General features: G+C 35.4%; 1 protein-coding gene across 1 annotated transcript; it reads right to left on the bottom strand.

Moving 5' to 3' along the window:
• Window positions 1-1,070: 1,070 nt before the first annotated feature.
• LOC141812169 (glycerophosphodiester phosphodiesterase GDPDL4-like) lies at window positions 1,071-25,287 on the bottom strand. Its single transcript, XM_074700204.1, has 9 exons — window positions 24,985-25,287; window positions 13,278-13,571; window positions 12,425-12,540; window positions 11,835-12,336; window positions 11,401-11,439; window positions 11,026-11,313; window positions 2,641-2,780; window positions 1,971-2,451; window positions 1,071-1,642 (listed from the first exon to the last, which is right to left on the bottom strand). The coding sequence occupies exons 1-9, from the start codon at window positions 25,094-25,096 to the stop codon at window positions 1,362-1,364; spliced, it is 2,253 nt and encodes a 750-aa protein (XP_074556305.1). The 5' UTR covers window positions 25,097-25,287; the 3' UTR covers window positions 1,071-1,361.
• Between the last annotated feature and the right edge of the window lie 1,847 nt (window positions 25,288-27,134).

Here is a 27,134-nt window from a genome sequence, read left to right on the forward strand (position 1 = left end):
TTATTTATCAAATTAACATTGCTTTAAAAAATCAAAATCATCACAAAATTTCTGTAACAATTGTTTAGCGGCTTCTACATGAATATAACAATTCTTAAATGACAATTACAATAAATTTAAAATAATTTTGATCATGTTGAAATGATTTTAATTAAATTTAAATAATTTTAACTAAATAATATTTTTTAATTAAATTTAAATAATTTTGATTAAATAATAATTCTTTTATATACAAATACTCTATGTATTATGTTTGATCAAGTTGAATCAATTTATTTTAACATAATAATACAATAGTTATAGAGTAGTGGTTACAACAACATTGAAATAAAAATATTTTCGAGATGAAAAATATGTTAAGTATTATCGTGACATTTTTTTAAACAAGAGGTATCCTTTTAATGAAATGCATCAACAAGAAACTCAAAGAAAACATTAAAATATCGAGATAAAAATATGAAACTTAATAGATTGATCTTAATAGAAAACAACATTAAAAGTGAGTGCATAGAAACCGAAAAAAGAAACACTAAAAGCTACATGAGATGATTATTCATCTAAGTCTTTCAAAGACAAAGCACCCAAGGACGACAAAGAACTTAGCCTTATCCACACGAGACGATGATCTATTCGATGAACCGATTCATATCAAGGCACAACTGTCTAGTACAAGTAGTCGATACAAGATTCAAAATGTTAGCAATTATGATCGTAAAAATTGAATACCTGAATTATATATACATATACTAGCAATCATGACCAAGGAGCATTGAACAAAAGCAACAAGGAGAGCTTTGGGACAAAAGAGATAAACTCTCTCTAGTTAATTCTTTTGATAGGACTATTTCCTTGTCAAATTAGGGCAAAAGATAAAAATAAAAAAGATAAAAAATTAAAAGAACTAAAAACTCATGTTAGTTACTTTCCTCTTGTTTATGACAAATGCCATCAAGATGAGTTGAAAAAAAAAGAGAACAATAAAAATTTAAAATCATAAGTATATAACTTTAAAACATCCCTAAAGCACTCACAAAGGTTATTCCTTAGTATGATAAAGTGCCAAAAACTTTAGCCAAACCAACTTAGAGTACAAGTATAAAAATTTAGGGTTGACTTTTACTGGACAAGTAAAAAATTTAGTAGAAAGAACAAGAACACCACTAACCAATACTTTAGCTCCCTCTTGTCTTGTATCACATGTGAAATGCTTGCACTAGATCCAATAGATTACAGAGTGGAGTAGAATGAACAGCAGAAAGATGATGAATCCAGAAATCAGATAATCTAGCAAAAAATGAATAGAAAGAGAAACCAAAGGATCATATCAGAAGCTCCGATGTCAGCCGGCCTCGACAAATTTTTCAGAGAAGAAGAAAACCACTGGCCATCAACAGTGAAACAAATAATGATACGACGTTGCGCTGCCCGCTGGAAGGGTTCAGAGATGAAGGTGAAGAGCCAGGAGCCACAGATCTTGAAGCAGAAGGCAAAGGTGGCTCTGTCACATCAGACAGAGTCAATGGTGGAATTGGCGATAAGGCCGGCGGCAATGAGCTCGGAGTCATTAACGTTAAGAGTTGGCCAGCTTGAATAGGTTGCATGTAGTTTGGTCCATTACTTCCCAAGTTCCTGCAGGAATTCCCTGCAGAATGTGTTGCCATTAGTATCAAATCATGAATCTGCACATTCAATCTTCTTATAAGAACTTCAATCTGTTTAGATAGTTTGGCGATGTTTAACATGCTAAAAAATGTAGAGAAATAAGAGGCAAGAAACCAACTTTGGACTATCCCTCTATTTCGTCGCATTTCTTCTCAAGTACAGAGCTTTACTATATACCATTAGATTATAGTGATTAGTGAAGTCAGAGGTCAAAACTTGAGACTATGACTATATCGTTCTATATATAACACCATTGGCAAAGACAAAGGAATGAATATGGTTGAGACTAGAGTATACAGAAACCATACTTTTATATCGACGAGCTGTCCCTGGGAAGTCCGTAATTATCCCATCCACTCCGGCTCCAGCAACATATGCATTGATCTCAACAGTCGCATCTGAGAGGAAATCCCATGGTTGCGATACAAACTCATTACAAAGCACGTGAGCGTACACATCGAGGCCTGCAGCCTGAAACTGAGAGACCAGACCAGTTTCACCTGTTGTGAACAGCAGGGTAGCAGGATATATAGATTGCTTGTCAAGGGCAACAGCATTGGCAAATGTCCTGATGTCTGCTACTGAGGAATTGATGGCGTTGCGAATGGACTTATCAATTTGATAGACAAGCTTATAATTTGTTAGCTGCTTGAACCTCACTAGAACAGCACTGTCAGATGACTGAATCAAGACTTCTAAAGTAGTCTTGTTATAACCCGCATCGTTAAGGGCAGCAATGACTGAATCTACCACACTAAAACTTAATTGCTGAGCCATAAAAGCAGCATGCTGTATAAAAGAAAGCAAGTGTCTAGTTAATGCTTGCATACTTGTTTCCAAATTGGTATTGTGGATAATCGACATGTGAAGGATTGAAAATTGAAGACTACGAAATATGTAATGTAACTCTGTGTCATACATTCAGATATTAGAAAAAAAATGCTTTCTGGAAGATATCTGTGATTTTTCAGCACTCACCTCTATCGAGATTAAGACCCCAGATAAAGGCTTGTCTATTGCAAACGTTAGAAAATCAGCTAATGACAAGAAAGCTCCACTATTTTTGTATCGCGGATTACGCACCAAACCAAACGCTGAGAATGGCTGTGAAATTATTGCTGCAAGATGTAAAAGTAGATAATATTCACATTATACTGTCAGGAGAAAAGGAGTCCAGTGTGCCATTGTTGCATGTCGATTAAAAATAATGATAAGTGCAGCCAAAGAACAATTGAACTAAGATCAATGGAACCATACTAACCTTGCTAAAATAAAACGTAAACATAGGAAAAAAGAAACAAAAATACAAGGAATTTGGAAGCATTCCTGGGGACCTTGCATGCCTTTGGTTATAGTAAACTTTTAATAGCTGCATAAATATAAGCCAAATTTAGTATAACTAGAAAATGTCTTTGCCTGAATGGTAAGGCATATCCTCTCAGTGGAGCTCATTGATTATGCCTTCAGTATAGTAGAATAAGTATCAAATATCGTGTTGATTCTTTTCTCATATCAAAAGTCTATGAAAAGCTGCAGGGGAATCTACTTTCTTGAGACTTTTGAAACTTGACAGTCAATCAATTTTACAATTGAAACTCGGAATTATAATTATTGAGGTGTGAGAAAACATGTTCAAAGGGAGGGGAACCAGATCACTGGACACAATTATTTACAAGATTGATAAAAGGGTAGCCCGGTGCACAAGCTTCCGCTAATACGGGGTCCCGGAGAAGGGTGGACCACATTGGGTCAATTATACGCAACCTTACTTTGCAATTTTGCAAGAGACTATTTCCGCAACTCAAACCCGTGATCTCAATGTCACACGGAAGCAAGTTTACTGTTGCGCCAGTTATGACTTTATGTTTGATTGTACGGTTTGAAAGGATTACCTGAACCAAGCATGAACTCAAATTAAGTCATTCATCAATAACACAATCATGTGCAGTCTTGGCTAATGATTTAGTAGATTACACAGAAATACACAAGCTCCACCCACTTACATGAATTTCTAAATTCCTTTTTATGCGGAAACTCATAAGTTAACTCAGGTCAGGATAGCATATGTCTTACTCAATTTTTGAGAATATTCATGAAATGTATTTTGCATTTCATGTGTGCCAATTCAAGAAAAAAAACTTTGATATCCCATATGAAACCTATTAAGGTTTTTTTAACTATTGGGTTGAAACCAATTTCAACCTTTGAAGGAACCAATTCCGTATTGATGCTGACATGTATTGCATCTGCTATAGGTTGACACATGTCAACCATGGTGCGAGGAAGAGGAATGAGAAGGACAGGAGGATGAAGAAAAGGAGAGACAAAAAGAAGAAGAAGAAAAGGAGGAAGTAGAGTAAGATGCAACCACATTCAGAACAACAGTTCACCATAAAAACTGTTAAAAATCCTCCCCAACCACCACAAGTGGTCTAACTTTTGTGCTTTCCATCAAGATCACCTTCACAGTCACCCAGTAATGTGAAATAGCACACCTACTGTGGTGTTGTTAAATTATTACTATGTTAGTGTAAGGAGCAATATATCTGATCCTTATAGAGGTATGGTTGTCGAAGGAGTTGTGCTATGTCTGAGCATAGGAGTCAAGCTCCCTGGTGAGTTCGCCTAGGCTGATAGGTCAATGCCCTTGTTGAGAGTTCAGGCGTGTCCAAGATGTTTTAGCAAGCAGATTCATCTTGGAGTTCAACCTAACTAATCAGCTGATAATATGTCAAACTGACCAGCTGGCTATATGGAGAACGGTGTTGAGCAACTACTGTGCCAATCAGAAATCCATAATGTATATGTTGCCAACTGAAGATTATGAAGTGTAGACCTAACCAAGTCTCAGCTGGCAGCAGAGGTTTTACAAGCAATTGAGTCTACATTACACTTGATGCTTTGTGGATCTCATTGACTATAAGCCATAACTTCAAGGTCTATGAAGAAAGTTTACAAACGTCTTATGGACGCCCTAGAAGTGTGTTTTGAGTAATAGATATTTCCATTGTGACCATATAGACATATGCACCTTGCAGACCATGTGCATTTGTGTCTCCTTTCCTTGTTATGATATTGTATTTCCTATTGCCTCACTTTTTGTTGTGTTCAGTTTCAGCAGCATAAGGAGTGGTTTTGTTCCTAGACAGAGAAGCTTTAAGCTCCCAGCAAACCTATTGAGATATTTGACTTTGCATTGGTTTCAACTTCGTCCTGTCCTTACAAAATATCTTGATTAGTTAAAACAAGTTTACATATCACTTCAACTAAAAAGGTGTCTAAAATGTCTGATGCTTTATGACCTTCTTAAATAAATACTTCAAGGCAACCGATTGATTCAAAAGATGTCTTATGATTCATGAACTTCAAGAAATACTTGAAGGTATCTTGATAAGTCAAAGACCAATAAACTTAAAGTCCTGACCTGGCTACTAGTACGTGGTAAAAATTAATGAGCAGTTATTTCATTGACTGAGAAATTAATATCCAAAACTATTCTAGTGATAAAGAGTTGGTCCGATAATTTAACCAAAGCATTGGCTCATACACAAGCATGGTCCATAGATGTAAAAGTACAAATGCTAAACACAAGGTACAGTTTGCATGTTCAGCGGATCCAAATCCACACAAATGATAACTGAAAAGGCACATTGCCAATTAATTAATCTCCTTTTTGCAAAAAAGGCCTAAATATTAAAAAAATGATTTTTAGAACCTCCCTTTACTCCTATAAATAATATTCTCTTCATTCAAATCACTTAATTCTCAAGTTTGAAATCTCCTCTTATACTTTTTCTCCTTTTCTCCTCTCTACAAGTTCCAAGGCTTCAAATTCGAAGTGCTCTGATTTCGAGTTGAAGATCATTATACAATGAAGATGCCAATAAATCATAAACACCTAGGTGCTAAAAGTGGTCAACTCTTGCTTCGACCTTAAATATCTTAGAGACGGATAAATTTTCTCAAAAGGGTGTGTCGGCATCCAAAGAAGTGACCTAATGACAAACGACATAAAGTTGTAACTAAAAATACTAAGTAGGCGATGAGTGTATGGAAAGGGGCACATCTACCTTACCCAAAGGAGTACCTTCACGACAAATAAAGTCATTGATGACAATCTTCCTAAAAGAGCGAGTCAATCATCTAATAAGGATGACTAGACAATCAAGGGGTTGTATCAAGGTTCAAAATTCAAACCACACTAAAGTTTCAAAGTTTGACTAGAATGATATTGTTTCGTACCATACTAGTTTTTTGATGTATAGCGTTGGTAGAGAATTGGAGGAGAAACGAGGAAGAAGATGAAAAAGAAGAAGAGATTTTGACAATGTATCATACATAAAAAAATTTCAAAAATATTATTTTAATTCATCTTGACACTTTTATAGTATGTTAAGGGGTGTCAAGTGACAATATCACATGGTATTTATTGATATGATTAACACAATAACATAGGACAGATTATGTATGCTGAATAGTATTTATCAATGGCAGAGGTTGTGGATTGTTAATTGATAAGATTATGACAGAAATTATGGCTGAAATTTCAAGATCTAATTTACCATAATTTACCATAATTTAAAACTTAAAGGAAAGTTCTATAAAACGGCAGTTAGACCTGCCATGTTATATGGCACTGAATGTTGGGCCATGACTCGAGCACATGAGCAAAAGATGAGAGTTGCGGAGATGAGAATGTTAAGATGGATGTGTGGACATACGAAGATGGACAGAATAAGAAATGAGAGCATTAGAGAGAAAGTTGGAGTTGCATCTATTGAGGAAAAACTTCGTGAGACACGTTTAAGGTGGTACGGACATGTACTTAGACGACCGATAAATGCTCCAGTTAGGCGGTGTGAAACTATGACAAATACGCATATCAAACGAGGGCGAGGTAGACCAAAGAAGACTTGGTTAGCAACAATAAAACAAGATAAAATTTATTTAAATATAAATGATGATATAATAGGAGATAGAGCTCAATGGCGTAAAAGGATCCATATAGCCGACCCCACTTAGTGGGAAAAGGCTTGGTTGTTGTTGTTGTTGTATTGATAAAATTATGGCAGAAATTATAGCTGGGATTTCAAAATCTAATTTATCATAATTAATTAGCTGTAGATTAATAGTAATGTATAATATTAGTTGTATATATATTCTTACCTTAAGTATACTAGTAGTAATTAGTATAATTGTTGTAAATATTTTCTTGTCTAAAATAGATTATATAAGAATTCTTATTTAAAAGAAAGATCATCAAAGAAAGAGGCATTCAGCCATTTTATCAATTGTGTCATAGTATCAGAGCTTGCTTCTGAAATTCATAACTAAATCTTTGAATCTCTGTCAGTTTTTTTCTATTCTATAAAGTTTTCTAGTTTGCTTTCAAATTTTGGGTTGATTAATTTCTAATCAACAATTTTAGCTTTGAGATATCATTTTTTTGGAAGAATGACTACTGAGAATTTTCTTGGAAGAATGTCTATAGAAACTTTGGCTATCAAATTTGTAGGAAAGAATTATGCAACTTGAAAATTTCAGTTTAGAATGTTTCTAAAAGGGAAGGAGCTTTGAAATCACATTAATGAGTCTACTCTTACTCCTAAAAAAGGTACAGAACTTAGTCAATGGGAGACAAAGGATGCTCGAATCATCTCTTGGGTTTTAGGTTCTATTGAACCTCATATGGTGAATAATTTATGATCCTTTAGTACAGCTAAGGAAATGTGGGATTATCTGCAACGCATATATCTTCAAGATAACACTGCAAGACGATTTCAACTAGAACTGAAGATTGGTAACTTTAGTCAAGGTAATCTCCTTATTGAGCAGTATTATTCTGGATTTATTAATCTATGGAGCGAATATTCTGGTCTTATCTATATAAAGGTACCTAAAGATGTCATTGGTGATATTGAACCTTCCTTTCGCCATGCATTTGTCTCTCCTAAATTGTCTACTAATTTAATTTCTGTTGGGCAGTTGGTGGATAATAACTGTGATGTAAATTTCTCTCATCGTGGTTATCTTGTACAGGATCAGAGGTCAAGGAAGGTGATCGCGAGGGGGCCTAAAGTGGACAGATTATTTCCATTACAATTTACTATTCCTAAAACTGTCTTTGACTTCTATTATTATTGAAAATAAGACAAACGTTTGCCATAAACATTTGGGTCATCTAAATAATATGATATTGTCTCATTTAATGAATAATGATTTTTTTGGCGATAAAAATCAATGTTCTTCTAATAGTTTATCTCTTGATTGTTCTGTTTGTAAATTAGGAAAGAGTAAAGTGTTACCTTTTCCTACTTATGGTACTCGTGCTAATTCATGTTTTGAGATTATGTATAGTTGGGATGTTACTCCTATCATTTCATATGCACAGTACAAATATTTCATAACATTTATTGATGACTATAGTCGTTTCACATAGAGATATTTTTTGCATATCAAAGCTGAAGTGTTAACTATTTTCAAAATTTTTGTGGCTTATATTGAGACTCAATTTTCCACCTCCATTAAGGTTTTACGGTTTAATAATGGTGGTGAATATATCTCGCATGATTTCCAAGCTTTCTTACAACAGAAAGGCATTATATCTTAAAGATCATGCCCTTATACCCCTCAACAGAATGGGGTGGTTGAACGGAAGAATCGTCACTTGTTGGATATGGTTCGCACTTTACTCTTAGAGACATCAGTTCCGCCTAGATTTTAGATGGAAGCTCTGTCGAATGTAATTTTTCTGATTAATCAGCTACCTTCTCAACAATTGAATTTTGATTCTCCTTACTTCCGTCTTTTTGGTATGCAACCTAATTATCGTATGTTACATACTTTTGAATGTGTTTGCTTTGTTCACTTACCTTCACATGAACACCCCAAGCTTACAGCTCAATCAGTAAGGTATGCATTTATAGAACATAGTACTACTCATCTCCCTTCAAATGGTGTTCTTCTTCCTAGCTTTGATGATATATCTCCCTCCATTGAGCGTTTTAAACCTAATTTTGTCTCGACAACCCCCATCATCGCAAATCCTTCCCGACCCTAATCCAGTGCCCACTTCAATGGCTCCTCGAAGATCTAATCACATCAGTCGTCCTCCTAATTGGTATGGTTTTTCTACGATTTTAGCCGATATTACAGTTTCTACCTCTTATTCTCAGACCACTAAATATGTATGTTGGGAGAAAGCTACGCAAGAGGAACTTCAAGCTCTTCTAGAAAATAATACTTGGGATATTGTTCCCTGTCCCACTGGTATCAAACTCATTGATTGTAAATGGATATATTCTATTAAGCTGAGATCTGATGACTCACTTGACCGATAAAAAGCAAGGTTGGTGGCACTCGAAAATCGACAAGAGTATAGAATTGATTATGAGGAGACTTTTGCACCAGTAGAAAAAACGACGACAGTATGACTTGTTCTATCTATTGCTGCTTTTAAGGGCTAGTTATTACTACAGATGGATGTTAAGAATGCCTTTTTACATGGGGATCTTAAGGAAGAAATTTATATGACTCCACTACCAGGATTATTTTCTACACCCTTTTCTGATATTTGTAAACTAAAAAAGTCACTTTATGGTTTAAAACAGGCTCCGCGTGCTTAGTTCGATAAGTTTCGATCCATGCTTTTTTTGGTCCAGAGTCAATATGATTCTTCATTGTTTCTTTGCAAGACTGCTAAAGGAATTATTTTGCTCCTAGTATATGTTGATAATATCATTATTACAAGAACTGACTTTGAATTGATATTTCAGCTTCAACAACGCCTTCAAAGCTCTTTTCATATGAAGGACCTGGGTCCATTATGCTATTTTTTAGGCCTTGAAGTGAACCCTACAACGGCTAGTATTTTCTTAAATCAACATCAATACATTCAGGAAATAATTACATTGGCTAGTCTTCAAGATGGTCGATCTATTGATACTTCCTTAGAAGTGAATGTTAAATATCGTCATGATGAGAGTGATTTTCTCCCTGATCCTTATATAGACATTTAGTAGGGAGCTTGAATTATTTGACCATTACTCAGCCTGACATTTCTTTTGTTGTCCAACAAGTTAGTCAATTTATGCAGGCCCCTCGGTACCTTCACTTGGTTGCTGCTCATCGCATTGTTCGCTATCTGCAAAACACTTCTATCAAAGGTCTTTTCTTTCCTGTGGATTTTACTATTCACTTGGTTGCATATAGTGATGTTGACTGAGCTAGTTGTCATGATACTCGACATTCCATTACTGGTTGGTGCATGTTCATGGGCAACTCTCTTGTCTCTTGGAAAAGCAAGAAGCAAGATCATGTGTTGAAATCCTCCACTGAGTTTGAATATCATACTATATCCTCTGTATGTTCTGAGATTGTTTGGCTTCGAGGACTGTTGGGTGAGCTTGAGTTTCCTCAAATAAAAGCTACTCCGCTTCACACAGACAATACTAGTGCTATCCAAATTACAGCTAACCTAGTGTTTCACGAGCGCACCAAGCACATAGAAATAGATTGTCACTCTATTCGTGAAGCATATGATGCCCATGTTATTTCTCTAGCTCACATCACCACTGATCAACAAACTGTGGATATATTTACTAAGCCTCTCTCACGACAACGACATCATTTTCTGATTACCAAATTGATATTTTCTGATCATCGAGCATCAATTTGAGGGGAGATATCAATGGCAGAAGTTGTGGACTATCAATTGATAAGATTATGATAAAAATTATGGCTGAGATTTCAAAATCTAATTTATCATAATTTATTGATAAGATTATGAAAGAAATTATGATTGAGATTTCAAGATCTAATTTGTCATAATTTATTAGTTGTAGATTAGCAATAATGTGTAATATTAGCTGTATATATATGCTTACCTTAAGTAGACTAATAGTAATTAGTATAATTGCTGTAAATATTTTCTTGTCTAAAATAGATTGTACAATAATTCTTATTTAAAGGAAAAATCATCAAAGAAAGAGGCATTCAGCCATTTTATCAATTGTGTTAGTATTGTGTTACAATAATTTATTGAAATGATAAATTTCAATTGTGTCACTTTACACGGTACAAGATTTCAAACCATAGGCCGTATTGAGAATTTTAAAGAGGACACGATCTATGTTGTCATACTGATGCTCCACCTTATAGCGCTGTCAACTTCTTGACAAGCTAACTAATCAGATTTGAACTAGTTGGACTGATTTTGATAAACATCCAATATCTACATAGGGAACTACATAACAATAATTACTGGAAATACAAATATATATTTCCTCCAAAGTCAAACTATCAAATTCTTCTGTGTCAAGTTACATCCTATAAGAATAGAACAGGAAAGCGATTAGAACTCACGCTGCAGATTCTTTTGGATTTGGTTCCATGTGAAATTGAAAGTAAATATACCAGGCGTACTCTTAAGTTGAGGAATATTAGAAAATCGAGAGCTGAATTGTGACTTTGTGACTGTAGTATCATCTAAAAGGTCTACAGAACTCATGCATATTAGATGTCCATCTTGTGTTACTTGAACAGGACAATCGATAACATCTGCTCCATCGTCAATTGCTTTTTGATAAGCCAGGTCAGTGCAGTCTGCATAGTCTCCACTAGCTCCATTATGCGAGATGATTAAAGGTTTTCCTGAAGCAGAAATGAAAAAGAAAAACTGTGAAAATTTACTATTAGTGGTAATTGTACTGAAAGCTGACTGTGACAAAGTTAGCATACCATGATCAACACTGCTTTGGTTTAATTGAGAAAAACAACCTGGAAGAGTCAACAAATATGTCAACAGAAAGAATAACAAAATGTACAGGTCTAGAAAACAAGCACAGTCATCAAAAGCATGCAAGGAGATATATCCAATTTAGTTCTTGATTTGTTCCTAGTGGAGAAAAGCCAAAGTAACACATGATTTCAAATGTGCATAATATGCAGCTAGCATATTAGAATTTTATGTTCGCTAACTTATGTTACTAAAATAAAATACAAAACTGATTAGATCAAACCAAAAACACACGCCATCCATCCTTCATAATATTTTACACTAAGAAGTAAGACTGTATCACAAAACGCGCAAATTGTATTTTGAAGGAAAAGGAGCTTATCTATCATTGAGATAATACCAATTTGATATGTGAAAAGCTGAGAGAAAGATTTACCTATTGCCTCAGATGGAGTTATAGGGGAGTCAGTAACAACCCCATCAACTGAGAAAACTCTATTAGCAAAGAACCTGAAATATTCAGCTAGTGGATCGTAGCTATAGTTGAAGCTCAAAATGTTATCGTTTGCAAAATCTGCTGCATAAATTTCCAACCCAGCTTTATGAGCATCCATGACAATAGATGTGTAAGGTAGAAGATAATTGTCAGTTGTAACTGGCCAAATATAGTTCTTTGGGACAAGAATTCCAGAAGCAAATGTCTTAATAAATGTGAGATTGCTCAACAGCAAACCATATGTCTGGTTTGTGGAAGGTTCTATATTGCTTTTGTCAAGAAAACGGAAAATGAGCTTTGTCTTGGTGCTCCGAAGTCTTGGTGCTATACCACTAAGGAAAGCAACCTCTGGAGAGGACACATAGTCCACAACAATTCGCCTCACTTCAGAAAGAAGGAAGTTTCTCATGCTCAAGTTGTGTTGCATGTAGAAAGCATTGTGCTGCACGATGATAATGACCAAATAAGTAATATGAAAAGTGCTAAATAATTGCACAGATATGACAAGAGGAATGACAATATAGGTTTACCTGTACATTTAACCAAAGAGAACTGTGGTTAATTTGTGTTCCCAAATCATCAACAGAAAGAATGGGAAATGCAAGGCTGTCGAATCTAAATGTTCGAGAATAGATTGCTTGCTTTACTGCCAAAGATGAAAACAATTATGAGAATATTATCCTTCACATTTTTCTTGGAAAGAGATGTATCCTTCATATTTGTTTAAATAACATGCATATATAGACAACATTCATTGCTACAACTATCTACTCTGAATACCAATTAAGGTTTCATTAACAGGAAGAAAATTATAAATATATTAGGAAAGCAATCTTCCAGTTACTAAACTAATCCAATAGTTTTAAAATATTCTTTATGCAATCTATGAGGGTTAGTGAGAATCCACTGCAGTCAATCAAATTGAACTATACAACAGCATCAATAAAACTTCCAGATCAATCAGTCTCAAAATTCATAGGTAAATTGCATAAGCAAAATGATGCCTATCTTTGTGTCAGGTTTTCCCACTAAAATATAATCAATGTAAGGATCTCCATTAGCTACCATATGCCACTGCATCACATTCCCAAAATGCCTAGTAAATGCTATGAAAGCATATTTTTTGTGATTGAAAAGATAATAATAAGAGGACCAAAGTAGAATGGTGTGTACTTATATCTGATAAGTGACCATCGACCCTCAATAAAACACCAGGAATTTTGAAAAAAAAAAAAACTGCTAAACAATGTGAATAAACAAGAAAAATGCTATAAGTCATTCTAGTTTAGGAAAAGGCAGTGAGTAACCTTATTTTAATTGTATGGAATAATTTTCTAGATAAATAATATAACCCATGTTAAAAGCAAGTGATCTTTTACTTACAAGATACTGGTGACAAATCATTGATGTTATAATCCACAGAGAACCAGCCTGTTGTGTTTACACCATCAACCACATATGCTGTCTTATTTTGAGGATAGACAAATCCAATATCAGTGCAATTGTCTAAATTGATGTTGGGAACACAAATCCCAATGCCATCTTTTGTCAATTGCACATCACACCATAAAGTTGTATCATTAGAACTGGAAAGTGACACAAAACCATAGGCATTGGAACTGGAATCAGGAAACAATCCAGAAAAGCCTCCTTTAGCTATTATTGCAGGGGCATTACCTGAAATATTAAAATGTTCATAAATTTTAAGGAAGAACATAAAGCTGACTGATGAAAACAATGCAAAAGAATTACTCTAGCACACACTTGTCAAACAAATCAATTAGCACCAAAATTAGTTCATAAGAGAATAATGAAAATAATAGATGAAAACATTTCATATTGTCGCATCTACAAGAGGCACTTTCCGCTCTCCTTCAAGATTTGTACAGCCCCTTTTTCATGTGCCAACTTTTTGCCAGCTTATTTAATTTCACATAACTACCTCTTCCTGTTGTTTTATGATTTGAAGCCGATGTCATGACAGTCAATTGGCTGTTATGATAAGTAGTCGTACAAACATATAACCAGATTAGGATTTTATGTTTTCAGGAGAGTCAATTCAACTTCACATTGAACTCTGAATAGTAGAGGTTAACCATGGTGCATTTCATCTCCAAACAATATTGTAACAGCCCCAAAATGCAAAATCATACAATTTGTTCATGAGCACACACACATACTTTTGTCAACCTCCAGACAACAGAATCCTCAGTTTCCCTGAATTGTATTTCTCAAGCACAACTGAACAAACTTCCAACACAAACTCAGTCATCATTTGCAAAACTATTCCAACTATTCACAAGCTGAACAGATATATATATATATATATATATATATATATATATATATATATATATATATATATATATATATATATGCCTTATTGACAACATATGGAACATTCCTAGAACTCCTGGAAGGAAGTGTTGGTTATAAAATCTCTGTTATCAATGCCTTACAACATTACTTCCTACAAAAGACAGAACAAAGAAAGTTTACATATTATACAGTCTTTATAGGACCTCATGCAGGGGTTTACCAAACCTAAGCTGAGGTGCTCTAATAGATCCTGTACTGCACAACTTTCCCAGCAACAAGGAAACTAGAACTACTTGGCGGTAGAAGCCCCATCACAGACGACACTATAGGTTTAGAAGATTTGGACCTGGAAATACCTACAGATTTTCTTCCTCTAGGATATCTCTTACAATTATTAACAACACAATCCGATATAGATATTTTTATCTCAAGGCTAGAGAAAATAGAAACCATAGGAGAAAATCCTATCAAATATTGGGACAGAGACAAGGTTTATTGTAAGCTAAACATTATTAACCCAGACTTAACAATTAAAGCACAAGATTTAACTTATACAAATTGGGAAACAGAAGAATGTAAAATGCACATAAAACAACTCTTAGACTTAAAATCATACAAAGATCCACATCTAGGCATAGAAGTTCAGTTTTTATTGTCAACAAAGGAGCAGAACAAAAGAGAGGACAATCTAGAATGGTCTTCAATTATAAAAGATTAAACGACAATTGTCATGAAGACGGATATAAGATTCCTAATAAAGACCAATTGCTAAATAAGATACAATACTCCAAATGGTACTCAAAATTTGACATGAAGTCAGGTTTTTGGCAAGTAAAGATGCATCCTGACTCAATAAAATGGACAACTTTCTCTTGTCCAGAAGGACATTTTGAGTGGTTAGTAATGCCTTTTGGGTTAAAAATAGCACCACAGGTATTCCAAAGAAAAATGGATGACATTTTCAGACATGCCTCTTCTTTTACATGTGTTTACATTGATGATATTTTAGTCTTTTCAAAAACAAAAGAAGAATACTATGCACATTTACATATGGTATTCAACTTATTTGAAAAACATGGGCTTATAGTTTCCAAAAAGAAAATGAAATTAGGAACTCAACATATAGAATTTTTAGGAGCAGAAATTGGTCAAGGAACCATAACTTTACAACCACATGTAACAACAAAAATACTAGCATTTCCTAATAAAATAGAAGAAACAAAAGACTTGAGATCCTTTTTAGGATTACTAAACTATGCTAGACCATACCTGAAAGACATTGGAAAAATTAGTGGACCATTATATAATAAAACCTCTACTACAGGACAAAAATATTTCAATCAACAAGATATTAATCTTATTCAGCAAATTAAAGCTATGGTAAAAACCATACCTACTTTAACCCTTCCTTTAGATACAGACTATTTGGTAATCGAAACAGACGGAAGTGAACTTGGATGGGGAGGTGTATTGCTAAAGAAAAAGACAAAATATGATCCCAAAACAACAGAAGTACTCTGTAGATACACGTCTGGCCAATATAAAGAAAAAGGACACTTAACTTTCTTAGATTATAAAATTTTAGTAGTCATTTACTGTCTTGATGCTTTTAGACTTTTTATCTGTAATAAATCAGAAATTACAGTAAGAACAGATTGTGAAGCCATTGTGAAATATAGTCAACAAACAAAAGGACTTAGGAAAGGCCTAAGTACTAAACGATGGATAAAATTTGCCAACGCCATTATAAATAGAGGCTTAAGAATTCACTGGGAACATATTAAGGGAAGTAACAATTCCTTAACAGATACATTATCAAGGTTATTTCACTAACATCTTTTTATTGCAAATGGACAGACAAAGAAAGGTCAGATCCTTAGCCATGCCTAATATGAGGTTTGACTCTCAAGCATTACCACAATATCATCGGTATGAGGAATAATTTCATTTCGACAATAAAAACAAGTTTGATACACAACAATTATGTTTTATTGACAACATATGGAACATTCCTAGCACTCCTGGAAGTGCTGGTTATAAAATCTCTCTTATCAATGCCTTATAACATTACTTCATACAAAAGACAGAACAAAGGAGGTTTACATGTTATGTAGTCTTTACAGGACCTCATGCAGGGGTTTACCAAACCTGGTCTGAGGTTGCGACAACAATACAAGATTTAGAAAATCCTTTATACAAAGGATATTACACAATTGAAGATGCCCTGACTGCAGTAAAAGCTACTACTGGGCCTAATTTCTTCATTAGTACATCGTTAAAAACATCTGGGTCCTCTTCTGGTCCCAAACAAATAGAAGCAGAAACAGAAACAAAAACATATTCACAAGACTTACTAGCTACAGAACAACAATTACTATTACAGGAAAAAAGCCCGTGACAGTATGGCAAAAGCCAGGCAAATATACTACATTAGCAGACTTACAACAGAACAAAGCTTCTAAGCGTGCTACTACAGAAACAATAATGACACTAGAAGCTCTAAGATTACAACAAATAATGTTCGACAATTTTCATAGTCTTCCCATTGACATACATACCTACATCAACGACAAAATCAGGTCTACAACTTATCAACAGTTTGCTGAATTATGTGAACTGTTAGAAATGATACATAAGGAGCCAAGTTTTGGAACTGGGATTTCTGTAACTTATGAAGCCAAATTCAATTTCAAACTGAAATGCCAAAAGATTTCCACTCAATTCAGGAAACAGATTCCCAAGGATGTCCATGCATGATCTCTTATTCCATCAGAAAGGCCAATATTAGCTATGAGAAATTCCAGCCAAAGAATTTTCGAGGTCGTCTGGTGACTTTGTTGACCTTCATGGACTATGACCTTCTTCACAAACTCTGGATACATGACTTAACCTCGATCCAAGAGTTTCCTTATAAGCTCCGACAGATACTTCAGTATATTTTGGAGCAAGAGACATTTGTTATCTTAACCATGGATAGCACACCTCCTAAATGGCAGGTACTAAAAATTGAACCTGCTAAACATCTTATTAAAATTGATGTAAATGACGTGAATGGTCTACACTGCGGCCAAGAGGATTATTTATCCGATCCAGATGTACACTAGACCGCCAAAACAACACTGCCAGAACAACTTATTGAATGGCGAGCCACTGTCCTTGGCAATCAATGGTACTGGGACAGAGAATACACCAACAATGATTATATTCTCGCCGGGGAATCCTTTACAGCAAAATCTACTGGCCAAAAGAAATGGGAACTGCCTATTTTCCATTTCCCATAAATACAAAACATGAAACAGTTTATGAGAAATACAAAAAGAAATACGACCATTGGGCTTCCAGAAAAATGGCAAGTTCCATGCTAGTGAATAATGCTTACTTGGCTCGAAGCCATATGGCCTCTACCAGGCTCCCTGCCCCATTCCCAGAACAGACTCCAAGCCTAAACCCAACAGAAGACCAAAATCTGGACAACATGCTGGAATATTGATTCCATCAGCCATGACGAAGACATGGCAACAACAACAAGGTGTGACATCAGCCATGACAACAGACTCCACAATGAACCTCCACTGACAAAAGATAAGGGTCAACTCACTCCACTACCAGAAAGCTCCCTCCACCCAGAAGATTCTCTCTTATCTCTTCTCCTCCTTTGCTTACTATGTATCTAATGTATCTATAAATACCCTTGTATGGATGCACCTAAGGCATCCAACCCACTAAGAACTTCTCTAGTAGTCACTGTCTTCTCTGCTTTCTTGTAATCACTCCGAAGTGCTTGTAAGTTTTAGTTCTTGCTTTGTAAGATACTAGTTGTTTTTTTTAATAAAGTTTGTGTGTTTATGTATTATGCAAGGCTAAGTTGCTAAGGGTAGAAAGAGTTCTTGTTCTTTCTTCTTCAACTCTGTCCTCAGTCCTTATCTGTTCTCCGAAACAGTAACTGTGAGAACTGGACTAGTAAGACCTGTGCTGATTTAGTAAGGCAAAGCCGAAAGCCATAAGATCTGAAGAAAGTCCTCTTCAATTTGGTATATGGTACGTCCCGTAGTTCCATCGGAGTTGAAAGTTATGACCGTTTTACTTTTGGTCTGCAGAGCAGTCCAGCAGAGTACATGGCCGTGTCTTCACCCCTGGGATGATGAGGCACGGCCGTGCCTGGTGAGGCACGGCCGTGGCAAGTTGAGGCACGGCCATGCCTTGTTAGGCACGGCCTGGGGAGGTCAAACACGGCCCCGGGAGCCTCTAAAACACTTCAAATGACTTCCAAACTCATCAAAATGTGCTTCAATCTCCATTTCTTGCTCCACCATCAATAGTGCATCATTTTGGCTCAAAATCGCATCCTATCATACAAAAAATACAAAAAGTAGATCTCCGAGCAAAAGAGTAGAAATATGCAATATAAATGAATAAGGTGTGACAAAGTGTAGCATATGCAATGAATTACAAGTAGATGAGCGTTAAAACAAGGCTAAAATACTGTATATGATCTACTTTCTTTGTATCACTACAAGTGATATAGTCAAACTTTCAAGGAACGCACCACCCATGGGCAGATCCCCCATGAAATAGGGTAAATCGATCGTTTACCGACTTTGTCAGCAACGATATCTGGCACTTATCCACAATATTACTAGTAGTAGTCGGCAAGACATAAAAGCTTGAACTTGAGAACCTTGTTGCACAATCTCGATTACTTACTCTCGACTATCGACAACATCCTCAGAACTCCCCAATTCCACTGGAGTAGCAGGTCGTCTTGGTGGCTGACTATGTCCTCGATTTTGTACAGGGTCATAAGATAATTAAATAATACCTAATAACACAACTATTATTAATTTCAGATTGAATCAGATATAAAAGGTAAATTACAACCACTTGGAGAGATCATGTCGCTGTCCGTCCCATCTCATAGTCTGGATCAAGTAAATCGAAAATACCACAAAAAATTTCGTCCCAAATAACAATCTAAAGAATTAGTATGCTCTAAAATCAAAATAATTGATATCAGATAGACCAAAAAGCCAAAGACAAATCCAGTAAACTAATTATAGACTTTAAAACTGCAATCAATGGTACTGGGACAAAGAATATACTAACAATGATTATATTTTCGCCAAGAATCCTTTACAGAAAAAATCTATTGGCCAAAAGAAATGGAACTGCCTATTTCCCATTTCCCATAAATACAAAATATGAAACAGTTTATGAGAAATACAAAAAGAAATACGACCATTGGGCTTCCAAAAAAATGGCAAGTTCCATGCTGGTGAATAATGCTTACTTGGCTCGAAGCTATATGGCCTTTACCAGGCTCTCTGCCCCATTCCCAGAACAGACTCCAAGCCCAAACCCAACAGAAGACCAAAATCTAGATAACATGCTGGAATATTGATTCCATCAGCCATGACGAAGACGATAACAACAAGGTGTGACATCAGCTATGACAACAGACTCCACAATGAACCTCCACTGACAAAAGATGTATGGATTCTAAATTATTGTCAAGTTGTTCTTTGACTTTTTCTACAAAGCTTTTGACTTGGACTAATAAGTCTTTAGATTGTATTTCAAATTGTCTTGGTTTATTATCTTCAATTAATCTGACTAATCGAATAAAGTCTTGTTTCTGAGGAAGAGTAGCTAGATTAAGTTGACTAAACTTGTTATTTAAAGCTTCTTGTGTTTCTTTCAGAAAATCGAGATTTTTTTGTAAAGCTTTTATGTCTTGCCTTTGTTGTTCTATCTTCTGGCTTAGTTGTTTTAAAGTTATATAAGTCTGAAGCTGACAACTTTCTACTATTTTTTCCAATCCTATGTGTATGTCCGTTAACATGTTAGCTGTGCTGAATTAGAATGTAAAGTGTGTGTTCTTTGAGAGTTTAGATAACAAGTGTGTTTCCCTAAATCAGTTGTGGTTATTGTTCTACTAGAATGTAGGGCTAGATCTAAGTAGTCTAGTTTAGGTGTGAGAGTTGTGTTCATGTATCATGGTTTAAAGTCTAAGGTCTCAAGTTCTTTAGGCTCTGATACCATTTTTTTAAAGCAAACAGATAATGAGCAGATAAGCAGTAAGAAAATAGATAGAAAGCAAATAAGAGTTGTATGAGAAAACAGGGTTAGAAAGAGTCTTGTTTGCTTTCTTCCTCTTCCTCTTCCAGTGAGCCTCACCTGTGAAGAACAAAAAGGAACTATGCCCCGGCTATCTTCAGGTCTTATGGCTCTCGGCCTTGCCTTACTAAGCCAGCACAGGTCTTACTAGTCCAGTTCTCACAGTTACTGTTTTGGAGAACAGATAAGGACTGAGGACAGAGTTGAAGAAGGAAGAACAAGAACTCTTTCTACCCTTAGCAACTTAGCCTTGCATAATAGATAAACACACAAACTTTATTGAAAAAAAACAACTAGTATCTTACAAAGCAAGAACTAAAACTTACAAGCACTTCGGAGTGATTACAAGAAAGCAGAGAAAACAGAGACTACTAGAGAAGTTCTTAGTGGGTTGGATGCCTTAGGTGCATCCATACAAGGGTATTTATAGATACATTAGATACATAGTAAGCAAAGGAGGAGAAGAGATAAGAGAGAATCTTCTGGGTGGAAGGAGCTTTCTGGTAGTGGAGGAGTGAGCTGTCCCTTATCTTTTGTCAATGGAGGTTCATTGTGGAGTCTGTTGTCATGGCTGATGTCACACCTTATTGTTGTCGTCATGTCTTCATTCATGGCTGATGGAATCAATATTCCAGCATGTTGTCCAAATTTTGGTCTTCTGTTGGGTTTGGGCTTGGAGTCTGTTTGAGAATGGGGCAGGGAGCCTGGTAGAGGCCATATGGCTTCGAGCCAAGTAAGCATTATTCACCAACATGGAACTAGCCATTTTTTCTGGAAGCCCAATGGTCGTATTTCTTTTTGTATTTCTCATAAACTGTTTCATGTTTTGTATTTATGGGAAATGAAAAATAGGCAGTTCCCATTTCTTTTGGCCAGTAGATTTTTTTGTAAAGGATTCCCCGGCGAGAATATAATCATTGTTGGTGTATTCTCTATCCCAGTACCATTGATTGCCTAGGACAGCGGCTCGCCATTCAATAAGTTGTTCTGGCAGTGTTGTTCTGGCAGTCCAATGTACATCTGGATCGGATAAATAATCCTCTTGGCCGCAGTGTAGACCATTCACGTCATTTACATCAATTTTAATAAGATGTTTAGCAGGTTCAATTTTTAGTACCTGCCATTTAGGAGGTGTGCTATCCATGGTTAAGATAACAAATGTCTCTTGCTCTAAAATATACTGAAGTATCTGTCGGAGCTTATAAGGAAACTCTTGGATCGAGGTTAAGTCATGTATCCAGAGTTTGTGAAGAAGGTCATAGTCCATGAAGGTCAACGGAGTCACCAGACGGCCTCGAAAATTCTTTGGCTGGAATTTTTCATAGTCAATATTGGCCTTTCTGATGGAATAAGAGAGCATGCATGGACATCCTTGGGAATTTGTCTCCTAACATTGGGTGGAAATCTTCTGGCATTTCAGTTTGAAACTAAATTCGGCTTCATAAGTTACAGAAATCCCAATTCCAGAACTTAGCTCCTTATGTATCATTTCTAACAGTTCACATAATTCAGCAAACTGTTATTAAGTTGTAGACTTGATTTTGTCGTTGATGTAGGTATGTATGTCAATGGGAAGACCATGGAAATTGTCAAACATTATTTGTTGTAATCTTAGAGCTTCTGGTGTCATTATTGTTTCTGTAGTAGCAGGCTTATGCTTTTATTGAAGCTTTGTTCTGTTGTAAGTCTGCTAATGTAGTATATTTACTCTGGCTTTTGCCATACTGTCATGGGCTTTTTGTCCTGTAATAGCAATTGTTGTTCATGTAGCCAGTAAGGCTTGTGAATATGTTTTTGTTTTGTATTTCTTTCACTTTCTGTTTGTATTTCCTTTGGGACTAGGATGTAGGAGGAATCGAGGTGTATAGAAGATGGATTTGACCCAGATGGTTTTTAACTTGTTTGATAATATGTTTATGAATGGTACTAATGAAGAAATTAGGCCCAGCAGTAGCTCTTGAACTGCAGTCAGGGCATTCTTCAATTGTGTAATATCCTTTGTATAAAGGATTTTCTAACGAGGTCTTGTATTGTAATCATTAAGGAATGATGTCATGCAACCTCAGCCTAGGTTTGGTAAATCCCTGCATGAGGTCCCTGTAAAGACTGTATAACATGTAAACTTTTTTTGTTCTGTCTTTTGTAGGAAGTAATGTTATAAGGCATTGATAATAGAGATTTTATAACCAGCACTTCCAGGAGTGCTAGGAATGTTCCATATGTTGTCAATAAGACATAACTGTTGTGTATCAAACTTGTTTCTATTGTCGAAATGAAATTGTTCCTCATACCGATGATATTGTGGTAATGCTTGAGAGCCAAACCTCATATTAGGCATGGCTAAGGATCTGACCTTTCTTTATCTGTCCATCTGCAATAAAAGGATGTTAGTGAAATAACCTTGATAATGTATCTGCTAAGGAATTGTTACTTCCCTTAATATGTTCCCAGTGAATTCTTAAGCCTCTGTTTATAATGGTGTCGACAAATTTTATCCATCATTTAGTACTTAGGCCTTTCCTAAGTCCTTTTGTTTGTTGACTATATTTCACAATGGCTTCACAATCTGTTCTTACTGTAATTTCTGATTTATTACAGATAAAAAGTCTAAAAGCATCAAGACAGTAAATGACTGCTAAAATTTTATAATCTAAGAAAGTTAAGTGTCCTTTTTCTTTATATTGGCCAGACGTGTATCTACAGAGTACTTCTGTTGTTTTGGGATCATATTTTATCTTTTTCTTTAGCAATACACCTCCCCATCCAAGTTCACTTCCGTCTGTTTCGATTACCAAATAGTCTGTATCTAAAGGAAGAGTTAAAGTAGGTATGATTTTTACCATAGCTTTAATTTGCTGAATAAGATTAATATCTTGTTGATTGAAATATTTTTGTCCTATAGTAGAGGTTTTATTATATAATGGTCAACTAATTTTTCTAATGTCTTTTAGGTATGGTCTAGCATAGTTTAGTAATCCTAAAAAGGATCTCAAGTCTTTTGTTTCTTCTATTTTATTAGGAAATGCTAGTATTTTTGTTGTTACATGTGGTTGTAAAGTTATGGTTCCTTGACAAATTTCTGCTCTTAAAAATTCTATATGTTGAGTTCCTAATTTCATTTTCTTTTTGGAAACTAAAGCCCATGTTTTTCAAATAAGTTGAATATCATATGTAAATGTGCATAGTGTTCTTCTTTTGTTTTTGAAAAGACTAAAATATCATCAATGTAAACACATGTAAAAGAAGAGACATGTCTGAAAATGTCATCCATTTTTCTTTGGAATACCTGTGGTGCTATTTTTAACCCAAAAGGCATTACTAACCACTCAAAATGTCCTTCTGGACAAGAGAAAGTTGTTCATTCTATTGAGTCAGGATGCATCTTTACTTGCCAAAACCTGACTTCATGTCAAATTTTGAGTACCATTTGGAGTATTGTATCTTATTTAGCAATTGGTCTTTATTAGGAATCTTATATCCGTCTTCATGACAATTGTCGTTTAATCTTTTATAATTGAAGATCATTCTAGATTGTCCTCTCTTTTGTTCTGCTCCTTTGTTGACAATAAAAGCTGGACTTCTATGCCTAGATGTGGATCTTTGTATGACTTTTAAGTTTAAGAGTTGTTTTATGTGCATTTTATATTTTTCTGTTTCTCAATTTGTATAGGTCAAATCGTGTGCTTTAATTGTTAAGTCTAGGTTAATAATGTTTAGTTTACAATAAACCTTGTCTCTGTCCCAATATTTGATAGGATTTTCTCCTATAATTTCTATTTTCTCTAGCCTTGAGATAAAAGTATCTATATCGGATTGTGTTGTTAATAATTGTAAGAGATATCCTGGAGGAAGAAAATCTATAGGTATTTCCAAGTCCAAATCTTCTAAACCTATAGTGTCATCTGTGATGGGGCTTCTATAGCCAAGTAGTTCTAGTTTCCCTGTTGCTGGGAAAGTTGTGTAGTACAGGATCTATTAGAGCAATAACACTTTGTGTTTGGATTTGAACAAGAACACTTATCAGGAGGGTCTGAATATATATATATATATATATATATATATATATAGATGGGCAAATATTTGTAGCTTAAAGCAAACATAATAGTGCAGTACAGCAAGTAATCAAAACCACATACAACCTTATAATTTTTTCTCCTTAAAATGCAACCTTGGACTAAGAAACTAGAGAAATGAAAAGAAGAGGGAATAACTAAATAGAGAATCATAGCAAATATTTCACAAAGCCGCATCAAAATTTTTCTGGAACAAGGTTCCATTTTTCTGCACCATCATTAAGTTCCTCGCTACAGAAGCTACCTGGAGGTGAAGTTGCATCAAATGTACATAAGCACATAACACCAGCTTGACAAGGTAGGTATTTCGCTAGCACCAAAAGTATTAGTATAATCCACCAAACGACAATCTCTTAGTTGAAAGGTTGGAGAATCCACCTTAACCATCACATATGTTGCTCCAAAATGAAGACAGGAAAACTTAGAACGACTTTCCGAGAAAGAAATCAAAACCAAAAGTATGGATCTTTTTTTATCCTAGGGAAAATATTACAATCAAACACATTCGAGAACTCAAAAGGGGAAAAAAACAGATCGCAAAAATCCATCCTTTACAAACGAAAAATCGACAACAGAGAGAGTACCACTCAAGGTCAGCCAAGGCGAGGCATTCTGGGCAACAGTGAGACCCAGCTGCAGCAAGAGGAACGCAGCGAGGGACGCGGAAACGCCCACCCGAGAGCTCCTCCTCCCCATTGCTCCCACGCAAAAACGCCGAGCGGAACCTGGCTGGTCCCGTCCGCAGCCCTCCGCCCGAGAATAAAGGATGGGATCAGGAGAGAAAGTGTGAATGTGTGCGCCAGAGAAGCAGTGGACCGACAGCGGCGTGATTTCGGGGAATCTGCGATCGCTGCTCTCGTTTTGCAAATCTAGGCATAAAAAATTGCAGAAAGAGGACAAGTTGAAATGCAAACTTGATCTGCAGTAAATTTTGAAGACGGCACTAGACTCCAATCGAATGATCCAACAGAGAGAGGAAGAGGAAACCATCGCGGGAGTTGCTTACAGCTGTCAGTTCGGCAGTGAGCTGTCGCCATTGCCGGCTCGGCGCAGCTTCTTCGGAGCTCAGTGTTGCAGCTCTTGTGCTCTTCTCGCTCTGTAATCGACGGCTTCAAATCAATTTCTTTTTATTCATAGACCGATTTTTTTTTAAATAAAATTTTATTTTAAAAAAAATAATTAAAACATGAAAAAGGATGAATAAAAGACCTAGCTAGTAAAAAGTTACATGGTCAAATTATGTGCTTCGATAAGGGGCACGAGTACGCGTGCAAATGAATCAAATCTGTTCATGAGTTTTTCGAGTTGATTTAAAAATATTTAATTTATATTTAAAATTATTAAATTTGAAATTAATTTCATTAAAGTTAAATAATTAAAATTGAATTCAAATTTAAATTATTTTGAATTATAATTCAATTATATTCAAATTTTATTTTGAATCAAAATTATTTATATTTTTGAACCTTGAATTGATATCATATATATTTTTTAAACTCAAATTTAAATATTAATATTTTTATACTATTTGATGTAAATTCATTAGTTATGTCATGAATCCGGGATTCCCCATTGGAAACTTCCGTTTTATACTATTTTATTTTATATACATGAATCAGGAATCATTGTCAACCTAAAGCGAGTGAGGATGGTCATAAAAGATACGTTCCGTTTCGACGAAAATTAGTGGACTGACAAATGCCTAAAAAATGTTTAAAGACTGCAATCACCAGGGACGGATCTTTCAAGAGCTATCTTAAGCTAGCCCTCTCCACATTGTAATTGATTCTTTTTATAAAAACAGACAAATCCACACCCAAAGTCCAGAAGGCTTGGCAATCACCACACAAAATTAGAAGGGAAGTCAAGACATACGTTGATGAAACTCCTTCAACTTTCAAGTCAGACATAGGAAAGAAAAGAGAATAACTCAAGAAAAATGAAATAACTAACTAGATGAAAAACAGTATCAAACAGTATACGGGCACTCTTTTATACCACACTGAGGGAGAGTGGCTGAGGGCCTTACCGCACATTCCTTACACATCCGTCCACATTCCCCCAACCACTCTCCCCCTTGCCCCGTCCACCTGGCCAAGTCCCCCATCGAGCTCAATTCAAATCGCACTGTAGTTATGTGCAAGACAAATTGATTGAGGTGGAATTTTGATTGATCTTTGTGTAAGGAAAAATTAAAAACTTATGCAAATGGAGCATGCTCACATAGCAAACGGATCGAAATTGTAACTTTATATTGTGAAATGACATAATTTATGATGAAAATTATAACTTTGTAACTTAAAAAGAAGGTAAGGATGGTTATATACTCAACTTGTATCTTTCTAACTTGGTTTGAAAATTTATCCACATAAATCTTGTAAAAACATATTGTTGGTCAAATGTTGTATGTGGTAGTTTTGTGTACATGTATAGGTTGTATGATATTAAAAAAATTTTACTTTTTGGTAAGGAAGCATAGAGTAGTGCTTAATTATTTGTGAAATTAACTCAGTTTGAGTGGATGTAACAATTTTATCTAAAGTTGCTATTGTTAAATCCATAGAATTTATATACATTTTTACAACGGTATAATATTGTCCACTTTAAATCCACATCTTTATAGTTTTATTTTTAAGTTTTTACCCAAAAGGCATCGTAGCAATGAGATATACGGTCCCAACAGACCCTTTATTAGTACGGGTCTCAATAGACCACTGCCTTAACAGCCCCAACA

Source organism: Curcuma longa, chromosome 18 (assembly GCF_044706935.1).
Source record: "Curcuma longa cultivar G26 ecotype Majalengka, Jawa Barat chromosome 18, ITB_CL_G26_1.1, whole genome shotgun sequence".
Lineage (NCBI taxonomy): Eukaryota > Viridiplantae > Streptophyta > Magnoliopsida > Zingiberales > Zingiberaceae > Curcuma > Curcuma longa.